The sequence below is a fragment of the Narcine bancroftii genome, chromosome 2, assembly GCF_036971445.1.
Source record: "Narcine bancroftii isolate sNarBan1 chromosome 2, sNarBan1.hap1, whole genome shotgun sequence".
In the NCBI taxonomy this organism is placed as follows: domain Eukaryota; kingdom Metazoa; phylum Chordata; class Chondrichthyes; order Torpediniformes; family Narcinidae; genus Narcine; species Narcine bancroftii.
Window position 1 is genome coordinate 252,434,298 of NC_091470.1, and position 27,391 is coordinate 252,461,688.

Here is a 27,391-nt window from a genome sequence, read left to right on the forward strand (position 1 = left end):
AAAAGACAGAGAGAATACAAACAGAGTCACTTTGCCCAAAAATAATCTTTTCAGTGGAGGAAAGATAAACGACAATAACTTCTCTCAATTAAAAAAAAAAGAGTTTTTATTTTCAGAAAAACTGTAGTTAGTGGAGAATGGTTACAGGCCCAGATTCTGGGCATAAAATCAATCTCAGTTACTGACAGCAGTTGCAGGCAGTAAGCTTGGTTGATGGGAATGATTCAGTCATCTCCATCAGAGTCAGAATTTATTGTCTTGAATATGCCACGAAATTTGTTGTTTTGTGATAGCATTATGTTGCAATTTTATTATTATAAAATTTGCGTTTAAAAATAAATAAATAAATATAAAATGAGAGAAAGAGAAGTCGTGTCTGTTCATTGTCCCTTCAGAAATCTGATGGCAGAGGGGCGCAAGCTGTCCTTGTGCCGCTGGGTGTTCGTCTTCAGGTTCCTGTATCTTCCTGTAGAAGTGTGAAGATGACATGACCTGGGTGGTGAGAGTCCTTGAGGATAGAGCCTGCTTTCTTAAGACACCGCCTCTTGTAGCTGGCCTCGATGAAGTGTAGTCTGATGCTTGTGATGGCACTGGCCGAGTTTTTTTCTTGTCCTCCAGACAGTATTGCAACCAGTCAGAATGCTCTCCTCTGTACACCTGCCATGCTGGCTGTAGTACTATTGCTTCATGAACACAAATTAAAAGCAGTAGGATGTTAGAAAGGGAGGTGAACTGGAATTATGAAATGCTTCGACCGTCTGGTGATGAAATGCATCAAAGCACACCTCCCAGAAACGTTGAACCCGTTTCAATTCACCTATGGAAAAAAAAAACTGTTCCACAGATGATGCTATAGCCTTCTCCCTTTACTCCATTCTGATCCACATGGAGAATGATGCTGCTCTCAATAGACTTCAGCTTGGTGTTTAATATGATCATTTTCCAATGGATAGTGGAGAAGATGCCCTCATTGGGACTCCACACTCCTCTCTGTGACTGGAGTCTATTTGGGTCAGTAGCAGAACATCGAGTGCCATCATGCTGATGGTTCACCTCAGGGCTGTATGCTCAGCCAGCTCCTGTTCCACCCTACACACAGCATCTTTCAGCTGCTCCCATCGGGAAAGAGATACAGGAGTATCTGAGCCAGGACCACCAGGTTGAAGAACAGGTTCTTCCTTTGGGCAGTGAGAATGTTGAATGACCAAAGGAACTGCTCTCTACATCGGAGGCACTCATATTCACAGACCACTATTTATTTATTTATTTGTGTATATGAATACTTGTCCTGCATTGTTTGTCTGCGCGTGTGTTATGTCTGGTTGTGTATCTGCATGTTTTGCACCAAGGACTGGAGAATGCTGTTTCATTGGGTAGTATTTGTGCAATCAGATGATAATAAATTTCACTTGTCTTGACTTGAAAACCTGCAGCAGAGACTTCTTTAAGCTGCTTGTGTAACTTGGTGTGGGTGGACAGTTTGGTCCTGGTGTGGTGGACTGTTGCCAGTTTGATGCCATTAGTCATCATACTTTAGTTAACAAATTGGGCTGTGAGGTCTTCCACCTCATCTTAATGGCTCCCCACTTTCACCTTTCGCAGGCAGTGTATTCCAGATTACAACTATCCTCTGACTGAATTTTTGTTTGCTCAGATGCCCTCTCAAACTAATATGCTTTGGACTCTAATGGGGAAAAGTTCCTTACTATGCTGTTTATAATTTTGCATACCTCTGTCGGGTCCTCACTCAGCCTCTGTTAAGTTTTATTCTCTTCCTTGTCCATGAAGATGGCCTATGCTATTTTGGTAAAAAATAGTATTGACCCGCTAAATGTGAAAAATTGCCTCATCAGGGTAATTTAAAGTTGCTCTTTCTCCAAATTTTTAACTGGGCTTTATATCTGTCCGGGTTAAACAGCCTAACACCTTGCCAGAAATGGTCAAGGGAAGAATTTCAAATGGACACCCAGGAGGAAGCCTGAGTCAGAGATGGGCCGAGGACTGTTTCTGTGCTGTCATGTTTTACATTAATGCAGCAAAGTGTGTGTGAGGAACAGGGCCTCATCATCCATGTTGGCACTTTAGAGATTTCTGCATTCAGATTCAAATTCCTTAACGTCAGGAAACTTGCTCTTTTTGCCATGATCAGAACTGGGCATTTTTACCTGTCATCGTTCTGGCTCAGTTTTTCTTTTTACCACCCATACATTCTGATCTCTTGGCCAACTAACACAGCCATTGGCCTGGCTAATAGCAACACATTGCATAGACATAGAATGATGAATAATTGACAACTGATACATTTGGTCTCAACCTACCAAAGATAGTCCCTTTGTTCTTCTCATCCTTGCCTCCCTTTGCATCCGATTGCAACTGTGAATATTAATTTCTCTATTCTTTTCCATTTAATATTCCTTTTCCTGCCTCATGGAATTATACTATTATTGTTTGCATACCGTGCGTGGCTGCAGTAAGTAAAAATCTTGATGAAGTGTTCTGGCTGGAAGCATCAACCATTCTTATCCTTTGACTGATGCTACTTGATGCACTAAGTTCCTCCAGGAGATTGTGTTGAGCTTCAGGTTCCAGCGTTTGCAGTCTCCTGTGTGACGCAAGAATTTCAGTTCACTTATACAATGTATTTACATGCTCATATCAAATCATTTCAAGTTAACCGTTTCTCATTCCACAGATGTTGGCTGACCTGCTGTGGGTTTCCACATTCTCTTATTTTATTTCATCTTTCTGGCATCTGCGGTTTTTTAGATTTAAAAAAAATAACTCTGCTATTTCAGAGCTGCAAACAGGAAATGCATTTTATTTATAGCAAAAAAAATATTTTCTTTGATTCTCATTTATTTCACTAAAGGTTCACAGTAATGCTTAAAAACATTAAGTATTTGTTTCAGAAAAGCCATCCCTGCATTGACTCAGTGACATCAGAGTCCTTTTAATTGAAGGCAAGCATAGAGGACTGACATTGGGAGGGCAGACTGTTTTGTTTTGTTGCAAAGACAGCCAAGGCTGTTTCCTATAGGGAGGAACAGCAGTGCTAGATGTAATAGCTTAGTGGTGTTATTACAGTACATAAGCTTTTGATTAGAACACAATCTGAAGGAGTTCCCAGCTGGATCAAGCTGCCCGGCCTGGCAGTGGCACTTGTTACTCGCTGACAGTTATAGAAATGAAATTTAAAAACATTTGGATTTTTGCTCTGTTTTTCTTTATTGAGCTCTGATAGTGAAGTGACTTTTACAACCCTTATTTACTGCTGTTATGTATTTTATGACTGATGTCCAGAATTCAGCAGTCTCGATAACAGAGTTGGTGCAATTTGCCTTCAAACCTACTGTTGAGCCGTGGAAAGTGGTGGTTGTTTACATCTGCCTGCTTTTGTACAATATTTAGAGGTCATGACTTTAGAAATTATGATGACAGAGCCTGTTTGACCCCGGCTGTTTATTTTACTGAAAGTTCTCTGCAAAAACGGCGGCATTATTTTAGAGCGGTGCTCTTTCCTCTTGCAGTTTCACTCTTACCATGGGCACAGTTCAGTGCGATCGGGCATCTGGCCTGACATTCGAGTTTGTCTGGGCTCTGCCTCCTGCACGTCTCTAGGCAACAATGGGACACTAGCACGATGACTTGATGTCATCATCTTGTTCTCCATGAACTGTGTCTGCGTGATAAGATTGAGAAATGCTTCGTAGTGTGCAGTTTGGTGTGCTGCGATCTCTGCAGCAGGCAGTCAAACATCAGAGCCCATTGGACACAATAGGAAATCTTAAACTGGAGTGATATTTATATAGAAAGACAGGCATATGTGTAATTCAGATCATTTGTGTTTCAGACTATTTGATTTCAATTATAGTTCTTTCATTATATAATTTGCACTGGTGTAGAATTTCGGTTTAGTCATAAAGGTCAAAATATACAGTAGTTAGTTACAAAAATAATGGATGTTGCACAGATATGAAGTAGCTTTATTCAGTTTTAAAATGCTTTCCAATGGTGGTTAGGGCTGCTGTCTCACAGCTCCAGTTACCTGTGTTTCGGATCCTGACCTTGGTTGCTGTCGGCAATGGAGTTTGTAGGTTCTCCCTGTGACTGCGTGGGTTTCCTCAGGGAGCTACAGGCTCGTTCCATGTGCCTAAGATGTGCTGGGAGGTAAATGACTGCTGTAAATTAAGGCAGAAAGAATCAGAGGGGAGTTGATAAGAAGATGTGAGAGGGAACAAGTTGCAGAGCCACAGAAAAATAAGGAGAAAGAGAATTAGATGAATGTAATTGCTCCTGCAGGGACAGGCATAGGCTCAATGGGCTGAATGGCATTTTATTCTAAATGTAAGCTAAGAAAACGGTCTGGTTTACGAAGCTACTTGGAATCACCAGAGTTAAATGCAACATCCTGGTCTCTCGTTTATAACCAATTTTGCACACACTTTGAAGACGTTTTTGGACTTGAAGCCTAAGATTTGATGGTGGTGGTTAAATTAATTTAGGAATAAATTCCCTTCAGAAGCACAGCTGATTAAAGTGTTTATGAATCAACGGAAAGAATTATTTGTAAAAGAAAGAATCAAGAGAAATAAGATTGACTGATTGTAATTCAGTTGAGGAGAGACCCAATGGTGGCTTGGTTATTTTTTCAGAATACATGGAATAGTTATCGATTCAGCTTAAAATCAGTAATCCTAAATGTTAAAAATCTACCAAACATTTTGACCCCCCCTCCCCCCCCAACCCACTGTTTTAAGATTTTGTCTCGAACTTCAAGTTATGATCTGGTTTCAAAGATTGTCTTTTCTGACCTTTCCATTTTTGATAAGTGGGACAGTCAATGTGTGAGAATCATTAAATACAGAATCTAAAATTTCCAAGGTAGTGGAGCTGACATGCCGTACTGGTATCAGCTTTAGAATTAACATTTAGGCTCATGTGCTTCTAATAATCAGTGACCCTTCCTTCGTGTGCTTTCCACGGGAAATGAATACTGCAGAAATTACTTTGACCTACAGATGTATGAGGGAATAGACCCAAGGCAGTATGGGACAGAGGTCAGCGTAGGAGATGAGTGTGAATTAAGTATGTAATTTCTTGTCATTATATTCTCTTCAAATCACTTTAATGAGGTGGGAATGACCATTTTTCGTCTCGTCTAGCCTACTTTTTATGGTTTTGGACTATGATTTGCTTTCTTACTAAAAGTGCGACTAAACGGTATTAGTACCAAAAGTACCTTTCCAAAATTTTACTTTGGATATGCGAGCTATCGGAAGATATCTGCGATCATTAGTAATCTGACATTAATATGTTAGATCAAATGAAGTGATAGTTCCTTTTCATATTTTAAATTAAAGTGATGTCTTCATTGTCCATTTTCTTGGAGCTCTTATGATGCATTTTAGCAAACCGTGATATTAAAAATGAATTAAATTGGCCCACATTTTAATTTCTGTCTCAATTATTGTAACATACCATTTCATTTCTCTGGTTCAGAGCAAATATCTGCAAATTGTCAGAAAAATTTATGAGCATTAAGTAGATTTTGATTAATTTATAGGATTTAATAGGATGATTTCTTTAAGTCAAAAAAATCTGATTTGCTGTCTAATTGAACTGATATTTCTACTTCTAAATCACACTAGGTACATTGAGAGAGGGGCTTGACAGGTGTAGATGTAAGGATAATGTTTCCCTTGATTGTGGTGTCCTGTAACAGAGGTTAGAATTTCAAATAGAAATTCAAATGCTGGAAGAACGCAGCCAGTCAAACAGCATCTGTGGGAAAAAGAAGCCAGTCAGGGAATCTTTATCAGAATTTTATAGTAAGGTATCAGTCATTCAGGACAGAGTGAAGAAGAAATCTTTTCATCTTTGGAATTCTCTACCTCACTGTGTTGTGGTGACTCATCCAATTAGTATACAGGTACTCCCCAATCTACGACTGTAATTCTGTCTGAGGGATTGGTCTTTACTCAGAATGGATGTATGTCAGAATTGTGTACATTGTTTAAAAAAAATATGAAAGTTATGCTGTTTATATTGTATTTGCCAAACTGTAACAGGGATAGAGGGCATATAAGAGCCAAAATGTGCATACTTACCTTGTTAGTTGACGTTCTGGGGTCTGTAGGCTGGGCGCGGCCATCTTGAGTCTTCAGTTGCAGCATGCGTGGTGGATTTGAGTATTGGAGTTCGGTTGGTGTATGTGCAAGAGTTTAGCACCCTAACGATATTACATTTGCGCCCTGAACTCTTGTGCATGAGGTAACTGAACTCCAATATGTGAACTGCCCAAATGCCAACCGAAGACTTGCACATGCACACAGGAATCAAGATGGCTGTGCCCAGCCTACGGACCCTCCAACACCGAATAACAAGGTAAGTATGCATATTTTGGATTTTACATGCCCTGCATCCCTGTTATAGTTTGTCAAATACAACGTAAACCACATAAATTTTATATTTTTTCTTTATATTTGTTAACAAATTGGTCGTAAGTGCAGATGGATTTAAGTTGCATAGGTCGCAAGTCAGGGAGTACCTATATACCTAAACAGCGATGAATAGAATTTTAGATACTAAGGCAATGGAGTTAGTGCAAGAAAGTGACGCTACTGTGAAAGATCAGCTGCGATCTCATTGAATGGCTCAACGCACTCAAGAAGATTAGTTTACTCTTGTTCTTTAGTTCTTACGAGAGAAATTTGCTCAAAGATGCATGCAATAAAATTGGGACACTGAATGTACTCACTACCATATGCTTTGCTGAGTCGATGGTGATGGATTCGATTTGACCGTAGAACCCGTGCATGCAGTCCTGTAACTGACCAGATGTGAACTTCCCTTTCATACTGAATCACTTAAACTGAAAGTGGTGAATCTTATCTGTGTTTTAAGTGGTCCAGAAATGTCTGATTCTGACTATGCTTGATAAAAGGTTGAAACAATTGTAGCATGTAGAAATGCTAGATAATACCAAACAAAATAATTGTTTATTTAAAAAAAATCCTTTGCATTCATTTGTGACCTCCCAAATGGAAATGCTGTGGTGGCTCACCACTCGGCAGGTGAACAGGGCCCCGCTTGTAAGCCACGCGGCGGGGCAGCCAGCCAAAATGGCGCCACCGGGGGTGTTCCCTTCCTCCCAGCACAGGGCTCAGAAGCCCGCGCTGGGGGACCACGTGATGCCCGGGTGACGTCAGCGCCCTCCAGTGCGGTTCTCAACCAGCTACGGGCTGGGAGTACAAGTACAACCCAGCAGCTCGCAATAAACTAGTCTGCTCACTGAGCTCAACTCATCTGGTTGTGTGTGTTCTTTCAAGAGCAGTGGAGAATTGGTGACCCCTGACTGGTTTAAATGTCTTTGAAACCATCATGAGCGAGACTTGGATCAGCACTATAGCTGTGAAACTGCCTGAATTCTGGGTTCAGGAGCCGGAGACCTGGTTCGGCCACGCGAAGGCTCAGTTTCACCTCCGTCGGATTTTGTCCGACACGACCAAATTCTACCATGTGGTTGCTGCCCTGGACCAGGCCACCCACCCACCGAAGACAAATGCGAGACCATCAGGCGAGTGCTTACCGGATCACTCGGATTATACAGACACCAACGTGCCACTCGGATGCTGCACCTCAATACCCCGGGGGACAGTTCCCCGATGAATCTGATGGACGAGATACTCGCGCACACCAACTGCCCACTCTTTGAGCGCATTTTCCTCGACCATATGCCCGGGGACATCCGGATGCTGCTGGTCCAGGAGAGCTTCACCGACCTGAGGAAGGTCACGTAGAAGGCCCAAGAGCTATGGCTCGCACGATTCCTGGAGGACTCAGGGGTCCAGCAGGTCACGAGGCATGGGCACGACCACGCCAAGCCTGCCCCTAGTGCTGCGGTAGAGCATCCGGCCCCTGCAGACCATAATCAAGGCCACAGCATCTGCTCCAGGCCTCTGCTTCTACCACCAGGGCTGGGGAGCCAAGGCTAGGAAGTGTCGTCAGCCCTGCTCGTTCCAGGGAAACGACCAGGCCGGCCACTGTGAATGGCTGTGGCGGCTGGCCAAGGACACTGCCTCCTCTGCCTGTGGGACTCAGTCAGTGGCCAGCAGTTTCTTGTTGACACGGGAGTCCAGATCTGCATCATCCCAGCCATGGCCGTCGAGTTCAAGAACCGACCTCGTGGACCTCCCCTCTGTGCAGCCAACGCAACAGCAATCTGGAGGTATGGAGACAAGACAGTCCACTTCCAGATCGCCTAACGAAACTTCACGTGGAGGTTCACCGTCTCATCCCTCCCAACTGCCATCCTGGGTGCAGACTTCCTCCTCACACACGGGCTTCTGCTGGACATTCGAGGTAGGCACCTGGTGGATGCCCGTACCTTCCAGGCCGTTCGTCTGGATGCCTCTCGCTTGGAGCAACCGCAGATGGCCACGATCAGCATGCCCAGAGACTAGTTCCAGCGAATCCTCAAGCCACAGTTCTTCGCTGCCTCGCTGCGCCACGGGGTATTCCACCACATCTCCACCCAGGGCCCACCTGTTCATGCCAAGGCAAGTGGCTCCCGCCTTATAAGCTCCAGGTTGCGAAGGAGGTTTTCACACCTGTTGGAACTGGGGATCATTCGGCGGTCCGACAGCCCATGGGCCTCGCTGCTCCACCTGGTCCTGAAAGCCTCCGGCAGCTAGCGACCCTGAGGAGACTATCGACGGTACAACGAGGCAACAGTTCCTGACTGTTACCCCATCCCTCACATCCAAGACTTTACGGCTAACCTGCACGGTGCGAGGGTTTTCTCCAAGGTTGACCTGGTGCGTGGATATCATCAGATACTGGTGCACCTTGAGGATATACCCAAGACGGCCATCATCACCCCCTTTGGCTTGTTAGATTTCCTGCGCATGTCGTTCGGGCTCAAGAACGCCGCTCAGACCTTCCAGTGCCTCATGGACTCTGTGGGCAGGGACTTGGATTTTGTCTTTATTTATTTGGATGACATCCTTGTCGCCAGCAAAGACCAGGCACAACACAAGGCCACCTACGCACCCTTTTCTCCCGGCTGGCCGATTTTGGCCTTACCATCAACCCGGCCAAGTGCCAATTTGGGAGAGAGTCCATGCAGTTCCTGGGCCATATCATCACGGCCGAAGGAGCCACGCTCACCGCTGCGAAAATCGCCACGATCAAGGAGTTCCCACGCCCGGACAATCTCAAGGAGCTGCAGGAGTTCACGGGTATGGTCAACTTCTACAACTGCTTCATCCCAGGAGCCGTGCGCATCATGCAGCTGCTATTCGCCCTCATCGCAGCAAACCACAAAACGCTCGCTTGGAACCCAGAAGCCTGCACTGCATTAGAGGCCACCAAGAACACCCTCGTGAAGGCCACCATGCTCGCCCACCCGCACAGCGACCTGCATATGGCACTCTCTGTCGATGCCTCTGCCAGACGTTGGTGCCGTCCTGGAGCAGCAGGTGAATGGACAATGGAAGCTGCTGGCATTCTTCAGCCTGCACGCAAGTATAGTGCCTTCGACCACGAGTTACTGGGCACGTATCTGGCGGTACGGCATTTCCGCTATTTTTTTGGAGGGGAGGACTTTTACCATCTTCACCGACCACAAACCCCTCACCCAGGCGCTCGCGATGGCAAAGGATCCCCGGTCGGCCCGCCAGCAGCGTCACCTCTCCTTGGTGTCGGAGTTTACCACCGACATTTGGCACAAGGTGGGGAAGGACAATGTGGTTGCCAATGCACTCTCGCGATTGGCCATCTGCACTCTGATGCCTGACCTAGACTTCGACCAGCTCTCCTGGAACCAGAAGTCTGATGAGACGAGGACTTTCAAGACTGCCATCACGGGCCTGCGGTTCCGAGACCTCCTGACTCCGAGCGGCAAAGGTACCATCCTGTGCGATATCTCTATGGGCACTCCACGACCAGTCGTTCCCCAGCAGTGGCGGAGGCAGATCTTCCGTCATAACCACGATCTTTCACATCCGTCCATCAGGTCTATGCTCTGGATGGTGGCAGAACGGTTCGTATGGCATGGGCTGCGGAAGCAGATCGCTGGCTGGGCCAGAACATGCATCCGTTGCCAGATGTCCAAGGTGCACAGGCACACCAGGGCACCCATACAGGATTTTGACCACATCCGGGAATGGTTCAGCCACATTCACGTGGACATCGTCGGGCCCTTACCCATTTTCTGGGGCAACCGTTACCTGTTTATGATGGTGGACCGCACCACACGTTGGCCTGAGGCAATCCCGATGCCAGACGCCTCCACTGACTCCTGCTCCCTAGCACTGTTGCATTGTTGGGCCGCCTGGTTCGGTGACCTGGGTCACCTCACCAGTGATCGTGTCGCCCTGTTCACATCTGCGCTCTGGGCACAGCTCGCCAACAAGCTGGGGATCCAGCTACACCGCACCACGGCCTACCACCCGCAGGCCAATGGACTGGTCGAACGTCTGCACTGCCACCTTAAGTCGGCACTCATGTCCCACCTCACCGGTCCCGACTGGGCAGACCAACTGCCTTGGGTGCTCCTGGGCATCCGCTCCACTCTCAAGGAAGATCTGCAGGCGTCATCTGCTGAGCTGGTCTATGGTGCACTGCTGGCACTACCTGGTGAGTTCGTCAACGCACCTCAATCCCCAGCGGTTGCCGCACGAACTACTTCCTCACCTCAGGGCACGCTTGGACTCATTCGAACCCGCATCCCCGCCCAGGCATGGCACCCGCCCGTCTCACGTTCCTGGCGAACTGCTTTCCGCGGAGTATGTTTTCGTTCGGCGGGTCCCGACCGCAGCACCTCTGCAGTGACCATACAATTGGCCATACAGGGTTGTACAGTGCTCCGGCTCCATGTTCATGCTGGACATTGGCGGCAGGCGGGAGCTGTTTACTCTGGACAGGCTGAAGCCAGCGCACCTCGATCCCACTGAGCCCGTGGTCGTAGCCCAGCCCAAGAAGCAAAGCCACCCGGCGAAAAAGGACATTGGCTCCAGTTCTTGGGGGGGGGGGGCTGTGTGGCAGCTCACTACGGGGCAGGCGAACTGGCTCTGCTTGTAAGCGACGTGGCGGGGCAGCCGGCCAAAATGGCGCCATCAGGGGTGTTCCCTTCCTCCCAGCACGGGGCTCAGAAGCCCGCGCTGGGGGACCGCGTGATGCCCGGGTGATGTCAGCGTGGTTCTCAGCCAGGTCCGGGCTGGGAGTATAAGTACAGCCCAGCAGCCTGCAATAAACTAGTCTGTTCACTGAGCTCAACCCGTCTGGTTGTGTGTGTTCTTTCAGGAACAGTGTAGCTGTCGCTACAGTGCAATCTTTTGAAATATTGATTCTGGATTAAGATAAAAAGCATACTGACTTTCAGTCTTGTAAAATCCATTCCTGAAAAGCTTTGTTACAGCCCTGAAGAACTGCTGCATTGCTAAATGTGGTGCCTTTTGGGTGATGTGTAAAATGGAAGTAGCTCGGGAAAATAATAATAATAATACTTAAATGTATCTCCACCTCTCAACCTGAGTCAGAGGCTGCTTATGCTGTGTTGAAATCAGTTGAGGAGTAAAGGCTAATGTTTATCAGCACGGTTATCGTGGTTAGTGTAGCAGTAAACACAACGCTATTACAGTGCGAGCAATCTGGGTTCGAATCCAGCGCTGTCTGAAAGAACATAGAACACTAAAGCGCAGTACATGCCTTTCAGCCCTCGATGTCGTGCTGACTGATATATTCCTTAAAAAAAAGTACTAAACCTTCCCTACCCCGTAACCTCAGTTTTCTTCCATCCATGTGCCTGTCTAAGAGTCTCTTAAATGCCCCTAATATTTCAGCCTCCACTACCATCCCTGGCAAGGCAGTCCAGGCACCCACAACTCTGTGGTAGGAAAAAATCCATGATGTCTCCCCTAAACTTCCCTCCCTTTGCTTTGTGCTCATGTCCTCTGGTGTTTGCCATTTCTGCCCTGGGAAATGGATGCTGGCTGCCCACCTTATCTATGCCTCTCATAATCTTGTAGACCTCTATTAAGTCTCTTCTCATCCTTCTACACTCCAAAGAAAAAGTCCCAGCTCTGCTAATCTTGCCTCCTAAGATTTATTTTCCAATCCTGGTAAATCTCCTCTGCACCCTCTCCAAAGCTTCCACATTCTCCCTGTTATAAGGTGTCCAGAACTGAACACAATACACTAGGTGTGGTCTCACCAGAGATTTGCAGAGCTGCAACATGATTCAATCCCCCTATTAAAGAAGCCCAGCATCCCATAGGCATTCTTAACTGTCCCATCGACCTATGTGGTGACGTTGAGGGATGTATGGATTTGGACCGCAAGGTGCCTCTGTTTATCCACACTCTCAAGTAACGAACCTGCAATCTCTCAATGTTTAATTTATAACAAGCAGCTTTCATTGCTTGCCCTGCAAAGACATATAGAGAGGGCCAAGTCAGCCACCCCAGTTCCACCCATAGTGTGGTAACCAGAATTGTACATGGTGGCAGCTCAAGGCTATGTGCTTAGTCTCCTGCTCTGTTCATACACTGCGCGGTCAAGTTAAACTCCAAACCAATCGATAAATCCTCTGATGGCACCACCATTGTTGGCGTGTGCTGAGCAGTGGATATCGAGGAGTTGCAGTCTCCGGTGGAGCAGCAGACCAATTTGCACGTTCACCTTGTGTCTGCGCGGGTTTTCTCTGGGAGCTCGCCCATCCTTCAAAAACATGGAATTGTAGTTTATTGATGAACTTGTGGGGCATGAGCTCGAGGGAATTGTTTTCGTGCTTTATGTATGTCAAATATTCCTCTGCTGTATGTCTAAATTTTAAAAATTGTCCTGCACGATTTACCATCAAAGCAGAGTATAATACAAGAGTCGAAGAAACAGATAAAGGAGTATGCCATTCATTTTTATGGGTAAGCTGTACTCCTTGGATGGAAAGATATCCCAATAGTTCATGGAGTAAGATTAGATATCTGATGTATAGAAATTGGAAGCACCTCAAAACCTTTGGCTCTAGACTATTGTGTATATTTGAGAAGGGAGAAACTTGCAATAGAGCCAGACGGTTGGCCCCAGAATAAATAGAGTTTGGAAGAAAGGGAGACAATCTTCAAAAACCAAAGATTCTGGAAGGGGTCTTAATGAGGTGGATGCTGAGAGAATGTTTGCCCTCATTGGGGTATGTAGATCAAGGTGGCCTAATTTCAGAATAAAGCATCACTCATTTAAAACAGACTGTGGATGAGGACGATTTTTGTTTCTCTCAGGGAATAGTGAATCACAAGTTCTGTTTGCCGGCTAGGGAGCAAGACCATTGAACAGATGGAAGTTTGGCAGATTTCTGGACAAAAGGGGAAGTCAAGTCTTTCGTGGGGGACTTTGCTTAATCCCATATACTGATTTCCCATCTATGTGGCATAAATCAGGGGTTATATTTAACTTAGCAGGATATCACTGTTCTTCAACACTGCTGGGTTTAAATTGTGGTTTCCTCATGCATGGAGAGATCACCTTCACTCTAACATTCTCAATGGCAGTTATGGATGGGCAGCGAATGCGAGACTTTCTGGTGAATAAATCATACAAAAGGCAGGAAAGTGCATTAGAGGGTGATTTAAAGAGGAAGTGGATTGTTTCTTGATTAGTAAATGTGTCAAAGGTTACAGGGAGAAGGGGGTTGAGAGAATAGATACATCAGGCGTGATTCGAATGGCAGAGCAGACTCAATGGGGGCAAATTCTGTCTTCTGGCCTTATCAGATCAACCACTATCTTATTCATGGTGGAACAAGTTCAGGGGACAGACCAGCCAACTCATATTTCTTTTGTTCATACAAAGAATGGGTAGCACAATAAATTACTGAGACTATTTAATCATGCAGCACATTTGAATAATTTCCATTAAATAGTTGTAATAATTATATGAGCTGCCGCTTCCTTGTTTTCTGTTTGAAGTACTTCAAAAGCATTGAGGAAGACTGTTTATTCTCCCCAGCCTTTTCATAACAACACATCAATCGTATTGTACTTTAGTAATGCACAGTGCAGTATGTTCCTGGGATTACTTTTGCAATAATCATAGCCTGTTGTACTGTTCTTGTATTCTGTTGCCAATTGGTTCTGCAAAAAGGACATGTCTTTCATTATTCCATCTCTTTTGCGATAGCATAATTTATTGCACATTTTCCAGAGGTATTAGATTTCATTAGTATACTTCCTCTGTCCATTATTAAGTACAAAAATGCCTTGAGGGTACCTTCCCAGCCTGTCATGTCTATTAAATATTGTGCACCCACAAGTAAAAATGGTTGTGCATTACTTGCGCCAACAACAGGTTTGAAATACAAGTGTATAATTACATCATTCTGTTTTGAATATGATGATACATGGTAGTCTCTCATTTTAATTATGGAGCTCAAAACTCAACCTATGTTCAATGACAACCTAATTATATGGGGCTTGACTCTATAATTTTTTTCTTGCAATTATGCTAAACTATGTGCTTGGATCATGAATGTACTTTAACGAATAAGGTGTGAAACAAATTAATTTTTTCCTTGTTGTTTGAAATGCTTATATAGGGAAGAGGTATGTTGCTGAGGGGTGAATCATCCCAGCACTTATTGTTTTGGAGCCAAGAAGCCTCGAGTTCAGGCTGTAAAAAAAAAAAAGGTTAAAATAGCCCTACTTAAATTTACAACATGCTGCATGTTTGCAAATGTAGATCTGAGGAGCGGCAAACAATTTTACTCAGAATTGTGACCTAGAAATTGTTTTTCTATTAGTACTACAAAATCTTCCCACAGTAGTGCCATTGTATATTTGTTTTGGATATTCACTTCTGTTGTCTTCTTTGAAGTTGAAATTTAGTGATTGCAGGGTGGTGGTTAACTTGCTTGACTAATAATTCAGAGACCTGGTGTAATGAATGAGAGATGCAAGTGCAAATGCCACCTTGTTAGTTGAGGTGTTTGTTTAATCCAGTGCATCTGGAGCGAAAATTCAGTGTCAATATTGAACATAAAACTGTGGACTACCATTAAAAAATCCTTCTGTTTCACGAACACCCTTCAGCTTGGGGAAGAAAATCTGCTGTTCCTTGCTTGGTCAGGTGTACATGTAAATCTGGTTGTACCAGTGACTTTGGGTGCTTTCAGGTGGCCAGAATACCTGAATGTAAAGCCGCCTAAAATACCCAAATGTGGCAGTCGGGTGGCCACCTGAAAATGGAGAACCCGGCCTTGAGGAGCACTCATCTAACCCTCCTCAGTGAGGTATATTCTCCGGCTCAGAGCACTCCCCCTAGGCACCTGAAAGCAGCAAGGCAAAGCAGCTAGCAGCTTTCAGGTACCTAGCAGCGGGTGGGCTATGGGCTATTGACAGTCAGCTGGCGACCCGCCGACAGCTACCCTCCCCACTGATGACAGTTACCCTCCCCGCTGTGGGGCTGGGGCGGCCGGCACAGGACTTCAGGCCATTGACATCCCGCTCCAGCCCTGTAGTTCCGTGCCGGCCACAAATTGGTGTCGGTTTATAGGCTTGTTAGTTGCAGTTAATCTTTCATATTGATTTTTGCATTCTGGAGAGAGTTCTGCACGAGCATCTCTCAACTTTTGCATCCTTAAACCAGATAAACCGAAACCCACAGAAATTCTGTCATAAATTATCATTGATCAAGAGCAAAGGATACATCAATAGGGAACAACACACGGAGATATTGTCCTCGTGAAAAGAATCCAACAACTGTTTTGTGGACGACAATTAAAGTTTATTTCTTTTCCATTATTTTCATGTAGTGCTGCTACAAGATACTCCATAAACAAGCCGTGATTATGGCCACAGTCCACAGGAGCCGGCGTTCGTTCGGACATGGCTCTCCTTCAGCCGGCACATTCAGGTGACAGAAAGGCATTTTCTCCGCACCCACCTGAACGTCCCAGCTGCACTCCCCCAGCCGTGTCTGTTGGCGCATTATCTGCGTCCGAGCACATAAAAACGGCTTTTGACATCCCCCCGCCCCATGTGATTTTGGACCCATTATGACCGGGACAACCTAGGACTCTGGGTTCACTCTGTAAAAGCACAAGTGCATGGATCACCTCTGATCTGATAGTGGTTCTGGATCTGAAACGTTACATAGGAACATAGGAAGTAGGAACAGGAGTAGGCCAAAAATGGCCCATCGAGCCTGCTCCGCCATTCAATACGATCATGGCTGATCTAATTTATGACCTAACTCCACCTACCTGCCTTCTCCCCATATCCCCTAATTCCCCTATCATGTAAAAATTTATCTAACCGAATTTTAAATATGTTTAATGAGGCAGCCTCAACCACTTCCCTGGTTAGAGAATTCCAAACAATCACTACTCTCTGGGAAAAACTATTTTTCCTCATCTCTGTCCTAAATCTACTCCCCCGAATCTTGAGACTGTGTCCTCTGGTTTTAGTTTCCCCGGCCAGCTCAAAAAACCTTCCTACATCTATCCTATCCATACCCTTCATAATCCTATGTGTTTCTATAAGATCTCCTCTCATTCTTCTGAACTCGAGCGAATACAATCCTAGACGATTTAATCTTTCATCATAAGTCAACCCCTTCATCCCAGGGATCAACCTAGTAAACCTCCTCTGGACCGTCTCCAAAGCCAGTATATCCTTAATTGTTCTTTTCCTTGGATACATTCTGTGCTGCTGAGTGTTTTCCATTTTTATTTCAGATTTCCAATGACTGCTGTATTTTACTTTTGTAACTTACCCCTAAAATACTCTGGCAAGTTGTACAATTCAGAGGTAAAACAGTTCAACGCTCAATTAATTAAACCACCTCACACCACCAGCCCCCACCTTTCCCTTTCAGTTTCTATGGTGCATGTTTACCACAAGGGAATTTCCCTTCCCCAGAATTTAATTTACATAATTATACTGTGGCAGCGCCTTTGTGTTTTGAAATATTGTCCCCATTTATCCATTTTTTGAATGGTATTGTCGCATGTATGGAATTACAGTGAGAAGCTTCATTTTGCTGTCCAGGCAATCCAGCTCATAGAGCAGGTAACAGATAAATATACAAATAAGTGTGGGGAGTAGTGTAACAATAGTCCTATAGTGTAGAGTATGGAGAAAGTACAAAAGCAGCGGGAATAAAATACATTTATAGAAGACAGTGCAGGGGCATCATCTTTTGCCTTTGAGAGATTCAGTGGTCTGATAACAGCGGTTCAGAAACTGTCTTTGAATCTGGGAGTTTGTACTCTCTAGCATACGTGCGTATCTTCCACCTGATGGGAGGGACGGGACAGGTTATTAGTGAGATTAACACCTAAAAACTTAAAATCTCTGCACCATCTTCACCTCAGCGCCATTGAAATAGACCAGGGAATCTGCACCACCCCAGTTGCTGGTCAATGACTTCCTGCATTTCTGACATTGAGGGAGAAGTCGGTGTCTTGACACCATGCTACTAGGCTCTCTTTCCCCATCATGTACTCCATTTCATTATTGCAGTGGATCTGAGAGAACAGCCTGAGATTGAACTGTGCTCTATCCCCCAGGTTTGAAAATGTCGCCAGCACAGCCATATACTTTGAGAAAATATAATAAGCTATAAGAGTCATGCAGAACAAAATAGGTCCTTCAGCCCAACAGGTTGGCCATCAAGAATCTACCAATACAGGTGCTCTCTTACTTGTGATGGTCTGACTTGCGGTTTTTCGAAGTAATGATGGTTCGAATCCATACTTGCAATTTTGAATTCCAATTTGTTCTTGCGATATACGGATATGAGAGTGAAATTGATGACCCTGTTTCTTTAACATTCTCACCATCCTCGCCATCCAGCAATGAGGGTAATTTTAGTTCAACGATTCAAACATTCTTCATGCTCAGCGTGCTTTTAGCTGTATACATTGATGGTTCTTTCAGTGTGGAAAAAAGGTATTCTAAATTTAATTATAAAAACAGTCGGTGGGGGTATACTTTTTTGACTTGCGATGGGTTTGCTGGAATGTACTAATTAATTATTCAAATACATTGGACTGCTAATGTGTGTCATAACAAGTTTGATCTCCAGGGCAAAGAATTGTCATTAAAAATGGAGCAATCAAAAGCTGGTAAAATCAGACCCCCCTTGAAATAGGTGAGGTTGATGATTGCATGATGAAAAGGCACATCACAGGAGTGATTTTGAAAATGTACATTTACCCTTTAGGACCTGACCGAGTTGATGATATGGATTTCTATCTAAAACCACTGAAGCATCCCGAGTCAGAAATTTTGGATGAAAGAGAAACAGGTAAGAGTTCAGCAGGCAGCTTCTGATGGTCTCGAGGGATTTACAACACACTCACATTTGGACACTGAGTCATAGCATTGAGTGAGTGAATGTAGGGCAGTATGGTTAGCATAGCAGTTAGAGCAGTGCTCTTGCAGTGCCAGTGACCTGGGCTGTAATCCAGCATTGTCCCCATGGCTGCGTGGGTTTCCTCCAGGTGACCTGGTTTCCTCCCACCATTCAAAAGCTTACAGGATTAATAGATTAATTAGTATATTTGATCAGCACAGCTAATGGGCTGGAAGGGCCTGTTACTGTGCTGTATCTCTAAATGGAAAAAAAAAGTAAAATTTTCTCCCCATGCTTGTGGGTTTGTCCACCAAGCTCTCAAAGTTCTTTATATGCAGCCTGATAGAAGGTGGGAGAAGTGCACAGGTGGGGGAGATATTACAGTCTCAGTGGTCAATTACAATGACAAATGCCTCTCAAGAAAACCTCATGATGCTATGCTCTGGACCAGTCACAAACTAAATGAAGATTTTAAGCTGACTTTAGAGAGATCGCATAGGGATTGACGGACATTGTCGCAGATTGTGGGAGCAATAAGGTGGGAAATGCTGAGCCTGGGGCACTTTTTGGAGCTGGGAAGTAGTAGCTCAGGAGGTTGTGGCTGTGGAGGTGGTGGTGGAGGAGTGGCTGCATTGATTGAAGTGCCTGGAAATGAACTTTGAGTCTGATCCTCTTTCCTGTTTGCCCCAGGTAGGTGGGGAGAAGACTTGTGTAGGCAATTGAAAAAAAAAGGAAATAAAAAAAAAAAATTCTCACGGCTTAATGACTGAATTCCCATTTGTGACCCAGGTTGTGATATTATTTTGGAGGGCATGAGAAAAATGCATACATTTCATCCCTTTGCAGTAAATCCCAGCAGTGTAGAAACAATAATTAAAACTATCCCTGTAAAATAATGTCAGTGGAAGAGGTTCTTTTCTCACAGCATTCAAGGAAGGATGAGATGGATTTTATTATCTAATATCCCTTTAAAAATAGGCCAGTGTTTGTACGGGAAATATTTCAGCAATTTAAAAATAAATAAACCCCAGCCCAAGTGATTCCACGCAAGTATGTGTAGGTTGGTAGTAAAACTGCATTCCATCACACACAAGGTCCAAATTCTTGTGTAATTGGTGCGCGCAATATTGTGGCTGACAAATCATCCATCATTTTTTTTGTGTGTAATGGTTGGGGGTGGGGGGTGGGGGGAAGGAAGGGTAGAAGGTCGTAATCCTATAATCCGAAAAGAAAATTATGTTTTGATAATATGCCAGATCTAGGGTTGAACTCATTTCAAGGACTATCAGACAATTATTTTCTCTGAAATCCATTGCTCGGATGTAAACAAATAATGTGGCAAAATAACAGCTTGTGTTTGACATCTTGCCGTCAGATTTAACTTCAGATTGTATGGAGACACAGTCCACAGCAGTTCATCAGAATCAAATGCATGACTACATTTGGCCAGTTTTGCTTGATAGGTGTCACTGGATATTTTATTAGAAAACAGCTTAAAGATCAGGAAAGCAGAACGTTGCTCTGCTGTTGCCAGTGAGCCTTGAGCTGCAATAGAGAGCGTGGAAGCTTAGGATTTAATAAACTCATTGCCCTTCATTAACCAGAGAAAATGGGAATGACTGTTCTTGCAACTATCAAAGGGCAGTTCTGCAGCTTAGGTTTAAAATGTGAGATATTGGTGTTTCTCAGAAAGTAACCCCCTCATAAGTTACGCCACCACTTTCTTCATCCTAGTTGATCCCATTTGGGAGAAGAGATGACATTACTGTTGCAAATAACCATATTACCATTTACGGAGCGGAAACAGGCCATGTTGGCCTTTCGAGTCCGCACCGGGTCACTGATTTTGTGCGCATTTCAATGCAATATTAACAATGTTTTGTGTAATTAAAGGAGGAAATACACGAGAAACTCAGCAGGTCGGGCAGCATATGCAGAGAGAGGGAGACAGAGAGAAAGAGATTAGCTTTCAGGTTGAAGACCCTGTCTTTTATGTTTGTGCTTTTTCTGAGGACGTTTCTTTGTGGGAGCAGCTTTCGATTGGTTTCCTGGTGGAAATGCAGTCAGTCTGAATACTACCAGTCTCAGGCACGTTGGGAAAACTGGGGGATGAGTGTTTAATCCGGTGATTGAGAGAAAGGTGTGGGTGCATTAGCAGCATGGCATGCCCTGCTTCATGTATAGTGTCTACTTTCAGATGAGTGGAAATTGAGTGAAATATAGTTCATTCTGTACTTCATTTGACTCTGAGCCAGTTTAGTACAAACTCCATAAGTTTGCTTAATAAGCAGTTACTTCAAATACTAATTGGAATCTTGCCTTGGCGCTGAAATAAGGCAATTAATAAATGCTGGCAGTAGAAGCTGGCAAGCCTTTCCTGCTACTTACTCTCCCAGCCTGCACCCCAATTCACAGTTTACCACGGATCATTTTGGTTAATACCATCAGCAATGGTACCCATATCTTACACGCAAGTAGACTTCTGCTGCTGTGGCTTTGGGTAACATATTTACCTTTCAGTTAATAGTTTATGGGTTCAAGGCTCACACAAAAAAATCCAGGCTGACACTCCAATGCAATAACGATGTTAAACTGAGGATCTGCCTGCACTGACAGAAAGATGTAAAAGATCCCATGGCACTATTTTCAAGAAGCAGAAGAGTCGTCTCTGGTGCCCTGGCCACTATTTATCCCTCAATATTGCCTCAGTAGATTATCTGTTGCTATCATATTGCTTCCTGTGGCCACAATTCCTGCGTTATAACAGTGACCACACTTCAGAAAGTATTTCCACAGCTGTAAAGTACTTCAGGGCTTCTGAAAGGGACGCTGTTACGTCTCAGACCAGCAGCAATGGAAATTCACCAAGGCAGTTTTATTGTTTTTCTTTTAAAAACACTATATTTATTAATAACTACTAATAATATAACACATTAGTCAAATCAAACCCAACTATGTGCAACTGTATTTGTGTGAGTGTGGGATACCCAAACCATTACAGTTAGGCACAATTCTGGAAAGTCATTCCAAAGTTCAGTCTTAGAAATCCATTGTTGAAATGCAGGCTTTTTAAACTGATGCACAGAAGTAATCACGAAGGAGATGGGTGGGACTGAGTAACTGGACTGCCAAAAACTCACAAATCCTTGTCGAGTTTCTTCTGGAGAATTTTTTTTTCATACGAATGATTGTCACAACTCCCCTTTCCCTTGTGTTGGGGAAATTAAATGCGTGATTTCCATGATGCTTCCAAAACCCAGGTACAGGTCAAGTGAAGCAACCTTTCTTTGGGTCACAATGGGATTCAATAATTCCCCTGACAGGGAGAATTAGCCAAATTTCCCATTATCACACAGAGTGTCATTCCTGCACTGTGTTCAATGAGATGGCTGCTGGTCAATAATGCTTCACACACCTGATTCTCTCACCACCTGTATCCCTGGAAAAAACAACACATGCTGATTCTTCTCTTCCAAATTGTGAATTTAGATACAGCCTGTACTAGGTGTTGCCTCCCGTCTCTTCACAATTGTGAATGGTTGCAGCCTGTACTAGCCCTTAAACTGATATTCACATCAAATGAAACAGGAGCTCGTAATAACACAAAATACACCTTATAAATGCAGACCCTTATTATTGTGGTCACTTCACTGTCGGTGATGTCAACTCTGCTTTCATTGTGCAACCACTTCCAAACCGAGGAAAAGGAGGAGGCTGTGACACTGAGGTGACGGCAGTGTCCTTTTAATCATCCGTGCTGCTTATTCAATTGTCCAGTCACAAAATGTGTGTCCTGTCTATCTGATAGGCCTGATCTATCTGATTCTGGAACTATACAGAGGCAGAGTAAAGAGCACTTTGTGTGGTGAATTCAGAATTATTGAGGAAGAATTATAAATGGTTGTTTTAGATAGCTGTAGTTCTTGAGGCTACTGCGTTAACTTTAAAGGTCACCTGTAGTGCACCATGCTCAGCATTTTCTATGTATCTGATGACAGAAACCACTGGAGCTTGCATGAGGTGTGAAAGCACTGGAGTTTGCAAGAATATATTGGGCCTGCGGCAGGAGGTGGAGAGAGAGATGATCCCTCCTTATGTCGAACACTTCGAGGCAAGTGTGCAAGATGACATGATTCTGGTTGGCAGCCTTTCACTTGAACAGGTCAGACTTCAAAACTAAATAACCATGCAATCTTATTCTTTTCTGTTATTATAATGTCGTTGCACTGCCAAACAAAGCCATGCATATTTATCGACAAGAGCTCTGCGTTGATACAATTGCGCATTAAAAATACTATAGAAAAAATACATCATTAAAAATCTAGTGTGTTGTAGCCAGCATTTTAAGTGCTGTATTTTGATTACTGTTTGTAATCACAAATGACTAAATTATGAATTTTAAGATGTATTCACTGAAAACAAATTGAGGAAGTGTTAATGGGTAAATAATAATCCTGTTTCATTAAGCAAAAATGTTATGTTCATTTTGTAGAATTGTACTACTATATATCAAGGATAGTCAAGAAATAGTTAAGAAATATCTTTCTTGACTAATGGTATGGATTCACAAGTATTTTTAAGATTAATATTTTGAACAGAAATGGTTTCCATGAAAGGAAAGGAGTAATACTTGGCTAAAGGCATTAAAACATTGAGTAATATAATAATTACCCTTCTATTGTAATCTATAATCTGTTATGCCTGAGTAGGCCCAAGATCAGCGACGACGATTTCCTGAAGCACGCATGCATTGCTGGTCACACGAGGAACATCTGGTTGAACAACAAAAGCTGTCTGTCAAAACACCGGAGGAAGATGCCAAGAAACGAGTGATGACATTTGTACGGGACAAAACAAAGGTATACAGATCTCTTGCTGTGCATGTTTCAACAATAGATGATCCCTGTCTGTATCTGAATGTTTTACTAATGTTTGTCATTAATATTTTTGCAGCATAGTTATTATTTGGGCATCATTCAGCCAGAGCTGAAGGTTTTTTTTCTTCACCAATTTTCCCACTATTCCTCGCACTCCTGTTGTGGTTATCAAACCATTGCTTATCAATTGTTGGTGCCCTTTCAAGATTACATTTGTATTTGAGAGAAACTTCACTTAAGTTGTAAAACTTTGAAAATGTAATTATGCATGTGTTAAACAACCAGTGTGAGTCTATCAACAGGGTTTTAAGTCCTGCATCTTCAAGTGATTGTTTCATAATAGATTATTATTTATTTGTTACATTACAGGTTAAACTCGCTGGAGTGATAGCTTTTTTTCTCCACTTTTTTTCATCAAATGGAATTGAATGTTTTTGAGGACAACTGATGCATGGATGTTTATTGCGTCTGGGTTGGATAACGTGAAGCAATTTTGTTGGAATTACAAAGCTCAAATTGCAATATAAGCAGATCTGGTACCCTGATGAAATTTAACAATTGTGTTGCATGACTTCATTTGACAGTGGTTTGTTTTTTTACATTTGTATTTGAGGGCAAGTATTAAATTTCATCCATGTTTTTGAGGCACTCGTCAACTTTAACCAAGGATTTGGACTGTCTCTCTTAGCCCAACAGATGGTACAAGAGCAGTCTAAAGCAATGTCCCCACCCATGATGGACTCTTAGCATAAATTAGATCTGGGCTTTGCTGAATAACCGTGCATTGGTCACGCAAATATTTGATTTGAGTGTTCTTCTTGTGACCTAGTGGATTTCTTTCAGGGACACTGCTGAGTTTCTCCAGCATTGTGTTCTTATTTCTTTCAGGTGTCCTGGTTTCCTTCCAAAATGTGGGGTTTCAAATTGGTATCTGATGTGCAGATGAGTGGTAGAACCTGGGTGGTAGTTGATGGGAATGTGTGGAAAATTAAAACGGATGAGAGTCGGATTAATGTAAATATAGATGCTTGATGGTCAGTGAGGACTTGATGGGTTGAAGTGCCTGTTTACACATTGTATTGCTCAGTGTCACTACAATTCTTTAAGCACCCATGAATTGGTCATTCCGAGGAGCACAGTTAAACAAGGCCAAATATGGATATATCAAGGCAAATGACCATAAACTCGGTGGCATTGCATATCTTCAAGAGAATGGTAGGCTACCAAGATGGAGAGGCTGAGGGTGAGTTTAACTGTAGAGGTGATTAAAATCAGGGGTAACAAGTATCCAAAATTAGAGAGCGTTGGATGAGGAAGGTAGGATAGTTGCAGGTGTTGATAGGAGTAGTGAATGATGTGGAGGAATTGGAGATAGTGAAGGAATTGGAAAACAAGAGCGAGAATTCCATCCATAGAAGGCAATAGACAGTCGATGCTTCAGGCAAAATCATTAACTCTGTATTGCTATCCACGGATGCTGCCTACCCCACTGAGTTCCTCCAGTATTATGTGTATGACTTTACCTTTACCTGTGCCACTCATAAATTTTATGATAAGGTCTTCCCTATGTCACAGGGTGAAAATTTATAGCCTATCTGACCTCTCCTTATAATTCAAGCTGACATTCTTTTGAATTTTTTCTTGCACTTTCCAGCTTAATGCCATCTTCCCCGTAGCTGGGTGACCAAACTGCACACAATATCCCTGTGTGGCCTCACCAATGTCCTGCACAGTTGTAAGATGATGTCCCTGCTCCTGAACTGAATACCCTGATCAAGGATGGCAGGCATGCCAATCATCTTCGAGTGAAACATGAAAGTCTGCAGACACTGTAACTGTAGTAAAAACACACTGAAATGCTGGAGGAACTCGGCCAGTCTTGCAGCGTCTATAGGAGATAAAGATATAGTGCCGATGTTTCTAGTCTGAGCCCTTCTTCAAGGAATAAACAAAGATGCCACATGTTCTGCCTATGTCACCATTTTCATGAAACTATGTACCTGTACCCCCATCTCTCTTTATTCTACATCTTCCCAAGGGGCCGACCATTCATGGAGTAAGTCCTGCACTCATTTAAACTACAAAATGTCTCTTCTGCATGGAACCTGCAATGAATCTCCATGGACAGTGTGCTAACGGAGGCTTGCTGCCATCATCTTTGTTGGAGGGCCCATTGCTGACCACTCACTTGAACTGTGAAAGATGGGTGCAGAGATGTCATCCCTCTGCAAAGATTTAGACCAGACCAACGTACAAATATTCATCCCCTCCATTGACTCCATCCAGCCGCCTCAGAAAAGCAGTCAACATATTAGAAGATCATCCCACCCAGAAACACTCTCTTCACCCTCTTCTCATCATGTGCCACCAGATTCCTGCTATTATCAATCTTCTGAAAGAAACACATGACAGTTAAATAATATTGCCTTTGTTATGCAAAAACTGATTTCTCTCCAACTCCATTCTGTATTTTTATTTCACTACTTTGAATGGGTTAATGAGCTGAATTGCCTGTAAAGTGAAAATTCTCAGTGCACATGACAGTGAACATGAATTAACAGGGCCAGCATTTGCATTGTGTGTGATAATCCACCATGATAATGGGGAGTTGACAGCATTTGCAGCAAAACATTTGTCCGTGGGAATTCTCTCAACACCAATTAAGAGTAAATGAAGAGTTTTGATAAGCAGATGGACCTCCGGGTGTAAAGCCAAAGCTCACTGAAAGTGGTGACACAGGTGGATAGGGTGGTGAAGAAAGCATATAGTATGCTTGCTTTCATAGACCCAGTCATTGTGTACAAGAGTTGGAATGCCATGCTGCAGCTGTGCAAAACATTGATTATATAGCACTTAGATTATTGTGTGCAATCCTGGTTGCCATCCTATGGGAAGAATGTGGTAGCAATGGAGAGAGTGCAGAAGAGATTTGCCAGGATGATGCCCAGAATGGAGGGCTATTGTTAACAGCAGAGATTGGATAGGTTGTGTTTAAGGTAGGAGGCTGGGGGTGAATTCGGAGGTTTATGAATGTATGAGGAACATTGATGCAATTGTGGAAGTCTCGATGTAGAAGGAACAGGCTTAAGGACAGAGGGAAGAACTATAAAGGAAATTTCAGAGGTAAATTTCACAGAGATGGTGTTTATCTGGAATAAGTTGCTCGAGGAAGTGACTGAGGCAGATACAATTGCAGAACAATACTAGTCTAATGCAAGCAAGTAGGATTAGTGAAGATAAGCATCGTGGTTGGCCAGGTTAGAGTGGGGTGTGTGGTTGAAGGGGAACCTGCTGTGTAGTCCAGATCTTGAGTGTTGATGAATGCAGAAGCGAATTTTCAATGAGGCTTGGGGCATTACAGTGGTATCTGGTTGATGTCAGGGCCTCCTTGCAGTTGTGGCTGCATGGAGAATATCAGAATGGTGCTGCCTTTTGTGGTGAGGATTCTTTGACCTTCAGGACACAACTGAGGTTCTTCTGCTGTTTGTAGGGGACAGTGCAGTTTGAAAGGTCACAGAAACAGTAAGCCTGAAAGCCAGTGATCGAAGAATATTCCAGATGTGTCTTCAGCAGAGTACAGATTTATGTGACTGCTTGTTTGCAAAGTGCACTCTGTGAAGGTGACTTCCTGCGTGTGCAACCAGGAATGTCTGACCCTATAACGACAAAATGACGGATGAAGCAGGTGCATAGAAGGTGCCGATGTCTGACATGTTCCCTTCGATCCTCCTTGTCCTCAGCTTGTAGAAAGTGAGGAGTGCCAGAGAGATTTCCCGTATAGTATGAAGTCAGATAGCCTTTTATTTAGAGAAAAGTTTCACATCGGAACAAAAAAGTTACAGCACAGATGGAAACAATGTGGGCCATTGCAGTGATCCTGGATGAGAGAATTATCTAGTTTAATTTCACTTACCAGATCTTAGTTCCCTACAAGTTGCAACTCTTCAGGCTTTTTATTACCTTTATTACCTTCTCAGGCAGTGAGTTTCAGATCCTCAGCAGTCTCTGGATGAAATAAACCCTGAAATAAGTCCTTCTCCAAATTGCCTTTTGTCTCTACTCCTCTTTCTCCAATGGAAAAGAAACAGTTGCTTTTTTAAAAAAATTATGTACACCTCACTCAGATCTCCCTTCAGCCAGCTCCGTTCCAACAAAAGTATTTA

The 27,391-nt window shown here is 43.6% G+C and overlaps 1 protein-coding gene across 12 annotated transcripts in view; it reads left to right on the forward strand.

Annotated features, from left to right (window-relative positions):
- Positions 1-27,391, forward strand: part of ofcc1 (orofacial cleft 1 candidate 1) — a 341,671-nt gene that overhangs the window by 56,978 nt on the left and 257,302 nt on the right. For all 12 annotated transcript variants that reach the window (XR_011352133.1, XM_069920841.1, XM_069920839.1 and 9 more), the window contains 3 exons: positions 18,220-18,303; positions 22,350-22,513; positions 23,061-23,210. Coding sequence is in view for 11 of the 12 variants with exons in the window: in XM_069920841.1 (XP_069776942.1) it covers positions 18,220-18,303; positions 22,350-22,513; positions 23,061-23,210 (398 nt within the window). In the remaining variant the exon portion in view is untranslated. The remainder of the gene's footprint in view (positions 1-18,219; positions 18,304-22,349; positions 22,514-23,060; positions 23,211-27,391) is intronic.